General features: G+C 33.8%; 1 protein-coding gene across 1 annotated transcript in view; it reads left to right on the forward strand.

The window, feature by feature from the left end:
• LOC103599419 (cytoplasmic dynein 2 heavy chain 1-like) overlaps positions 1-3,891 on the forward strand; it is a gene marked incomplete at its 5' end in the record, with an annotated part of 226,059 nt that overhangs the window by 7,814 nt on the left and 214,354 nt on the right. The window contains 2 exons of the mRNA XM_008583524.1: positions 2,077-2,207; positions 3,362-3,610. Of these exons, the coding sequence (XP_008581746.1) occupies positions 2,077-2,207; positions 3,362-3,610 (380 nt within the window). The remainder of the gene's footprint in view (positions 1-2,076; positions 2,208-3,361; positions 3,611-3,891) is intronic.

The following is a 3,891-nucleotide window of genomic DNA, read 5'->3' on the forward strand; positions in this document are numbered from 1 at the left end:
CTACTATATAATAAGTCTTGAAATTGGGTAAACTGATTTATACTTCTTTCTTAAAATTGTTCCAGCTATTTCCACTCCTTTGCCTTTCCATATAAATTTTAGAATAATCTTGTCTATATCTATAAACAATAGTGCGAAATTTTGATAGGAATTGCATTAAATTTCTATATAGGTTTGGGGAGAATTGACATTTATACTATGTTGAGTCTTACAGTTCATGAACATGGTATGTCTCTTCATTTATTTACATCTTTGCTTTCTTACTTCAGTCTTGCATAGTTTTCAGCATACAATTCCTGTATCTGTTTTGTTAGATTTACACCTAAGTTTAAGTTTTCAATTTTTTTGAGCAATTATAAGTGGCAGATTTGCACAGGGCCTTCATTAGGATTTTTTGTTTTGTTTTGTTTTGTTGTTTTTTTTTGGAGAGTGGAAAGCTATATGTAATATTAGAATGGTGTGGCACTACCAGGTTTTGTTTCTATATGTGTTACTCTATTAGCTGTGAGGATATATGTGAGCAGGCAGAGACTTGTAGCAGGGATACAAGGTAAGAGGATACTGAAATAGTCCAGGGGAGAAATGATGAGGTGTGACGGTAGTGGGCTCAGCTTTATACATGCATTTGAATGTTTGCAAGCTTTTTTGAAGGTCTTTTGGAACCCTACATGGAGTTTATCATCTGTGAGGGTAGGAATCATGTTTGTCTTATTTACTACTTTATCTCAAGCAGAAGGTATAATGTTTAAACACAGGTGCTCAATAGATAAGCGTTGAGTGAGTGAATTGTGAATTATATGTCTATTAAGCAATTGGAAATGTGGGACTAGACTGGAGCTTTGGTGACTTGCCTAGAGATAAGTAGTGGGTGGGTTCTTGGTATATAAATAATTGATAATTTAATACACAGAAAAATATTAAATAATTCACAGGGACTGTTTAGAATTAAAAGACTAGAAGGCTGAATTTGGATCCTGGAAGACATCAATTTGTGAAGGTACTTCAATAAGTTCATGGAAAAGTTGAATTAAAAGATAATACAAATCCTTCCATGAACTTTTTGAAGACCCCTTGTATAAGGGATAAGCAGAAAACTGAAAGGAAGTGGAGGTTATGGCTTGATGAGTAGGGTCATACAGCTGCAAGGAAAAAAGCTTCAAGAAAGACATGCACAAAGGTCATGTTGGATAATGACTTCAAAGAAAATTTAGATTTGGAGATTGGGGCAGCATTGTTGTTCCTAAATAAGAGTTTTAGCATAGTGATTTCTATACCTAGAAAATAATGTAAGAAATGTGATGATGAAGGAAAGGAGAGGAACATGAAGTAGCTTGGGTCTAGGGAAGGTAAGGTTGTTGTTAGTTTAGGATAGTGTAGAGCTGAGTGTGTGACATCCGAAACTGACCCACAGGGGAAGTGGGAGGGGAAAGGTTCAGTAGAATGGTGAATAGATTTTTCTTGTATGGTAACAGGAATATAGTTATAGATAATTTTAAGCAATGTTTGGGAGATTTTTATTTTCTGTTTAAAATTTGGCTTAAAAAATTTAGATGTTAGCGCTCTTGATGATATTAATAAATCTGTGTTCTTTCTCGAGGAGAGTTTTCATATTGTTTACTTGCTAATTTAATGTGTTATTTTCAATTTAGAAATTTTATGTAAAGATTCTGGAGAAGGAAAAGGAAAATAGGGCAAACTAAGAATAGAAAAAGGAAAATAGGAGAAAGGTAGAAGGAAGCCAATTCATTTGGGGAGAAAGAAAAGGGGGGATAAATACAGAATAAGGATATGCCAGTCAGTTCTCAGGTAGAGTTCAATATTGCAATTTAAAGTCTTTGTATTTTAACTGTTCTTAATTGATCTTCCAAGCCACACTTTACGTATTGCAATTTAAAGTCTTTGTATTTTAACTGTTCTTAATTGATCTTCCAAGCCACACTTTAATTTACCTTTGCCTTTCTGAGTATAATCATATATGGACTGATTAATTTTAAAATAATTTAATAAGCAATATATTTACTGATTCTCCTAGTACAAATAATACATATAAAACAAAAATATCCTTTATTTCTACAGATAATTTCTATGTTACATGGGGAGCTAGACATATTTCAGGACCAAGGGTAGCCCTAGGACAACCATTGCCTCCACATGGAAAACCGCTTGGAAAACTAAACTCTGCAGATCTCAAGGATGTTATTAAAAAGGTATAATATGAATCATGAATTTGAACTAGGATTTGGTTATGGTTATGGTCATTTAAAAAATATTTATTGTAAACATTTTGAGGTCATAGAAATGGAAGATCATAGAATAGGCAAAGCTGGTTCTTATCTTTTGGAATTTAGTCCATTGTGGCAGATGTAACTAGATGCCCATGTACTTACACAGATATGTGTTAAATTGCTAAGATACATTTTGAGAGAAGGCATCTGATATTGGAAATATTAATGTGGCCTAGTATTAATTCGGAAATCATCCTAGAGCAGTGGTTGTCAAACTTAAGTAAGCATCAGAATCACTTGGAGAACTGGAAAATATGCAGATTCCTGGGTCCCCTACTCAGAGTAAGATTCACTAGGTGAGGCCCAGAGGGTCCGAATTTCTAGCTCCCCTGTTGATGCTGCTGGTCCACTGAAATTTTGAGTAGCACTGTCATAGAGGCTTTCTTTCTTTTCTTTAAGTTTAGTTACAATAAAGAAGAAACAGTATTACATATGATTGCTTCAGTAATTAAAATTTATTGAAATAGTGTGGATTTTATATCAGGAAAAGTTTGTTCACGGTCTGACAAATGGATTGATTTGCCTGGAATGGATATTGTAAAGTTTGGGAATGTTGAAGGCTAAGTATATGGAGTCGAATTGTCCTTTTTCTCTTCCTGCACTCTATCACTTAGTCTTCACAGAGCATGGTACCTGTGTGGGCTTTCGATTCATTCCTAAGCAGTGCAAAAGAACAAGAGTTCACAAAAGCTGTTTTAGACTAGGTTTCTAGAATTCCTGGATTGTCTTATGGTCTATGTGCATCAATATAAGAACTAAAGAAATCTGAACGCTTTTAAAGTTTTGATAATTAACCTGCTATCTCATGCTGCTTTTTACTAGTTGTATTAATGTCCAAAAGAATCAATTTTTGTGGACCCTTGAACTTGTCTGACATTATGGGAGTTTTTTCTTAGAGTGCCTGTAAACCTGTATTACTGGATGGATAAAATGTTGGGTGTGAGATCACATGTAGTTACTTCACCCCTTTTCTTGAATGTATCAAAAGTATAATATTTTAATTAAGATAAGTAACATTTTTATTGTGTAATTATAGCTTATATTAATTATAATTTCTTTTGTGATTTTTTAAAAAGGGTCTTATTCATTATGGACGAGATAACCAGAATTTAGATATTTTACTTTTCCAAGAAGTCCTGGAGTATATGTCTAGGATAGATAGAGTGCTGAGTTTCCCTGGAGGTTCACTTCTATTAGCAGGACGCAGTGGTGTAGGTCGTCGGACCATCACTTCTTTAGTCAGTCATATGCATGGAGCAGTGCTGTTTTCTCCAAAGATTTCCAGAGGATATGAACTAAAGCAGTTTAAAAATGATCTCAAACATGTGAGTTGCTCACAATCTTTTGCTTTATTTGGTTTTAAATCACCATTGTTACTCTAAAAGCCTTTTAAGACCTTCAAGTCTCTGAAATGCAATATAATCTTTATTTTAATTTTGATGATTATTTTTCCCATGATTATTAGAAAATTAAATTTTTATCTACAGATAGGAATGAGATTCCTGTTAGCATTTCTAGGTCCTAGGTACCCCAGAATATGGGATGTTGGATGGATGTAAATGATAAACAAAAGAATGGATTATGTAGGAAATATGTGGGTATATGT

The sequence above is a fragment of the Galeopterus variegatus genome, unplaced genomic scaffold, assembly GCF_000696425.1.
Source record: "Galeopterus variegatus unplaced genomic scaffold, G_variegatus-3.0.2 Scaffold2954, whole genome shotgun sequence".
Classification (NCBI taxonomy): Eukaryota; Metazoa; Chordata; class Mammalia; order Dermoptera; family Cynocephalidae; genus Galeopterus; species Galeopterus variegatus.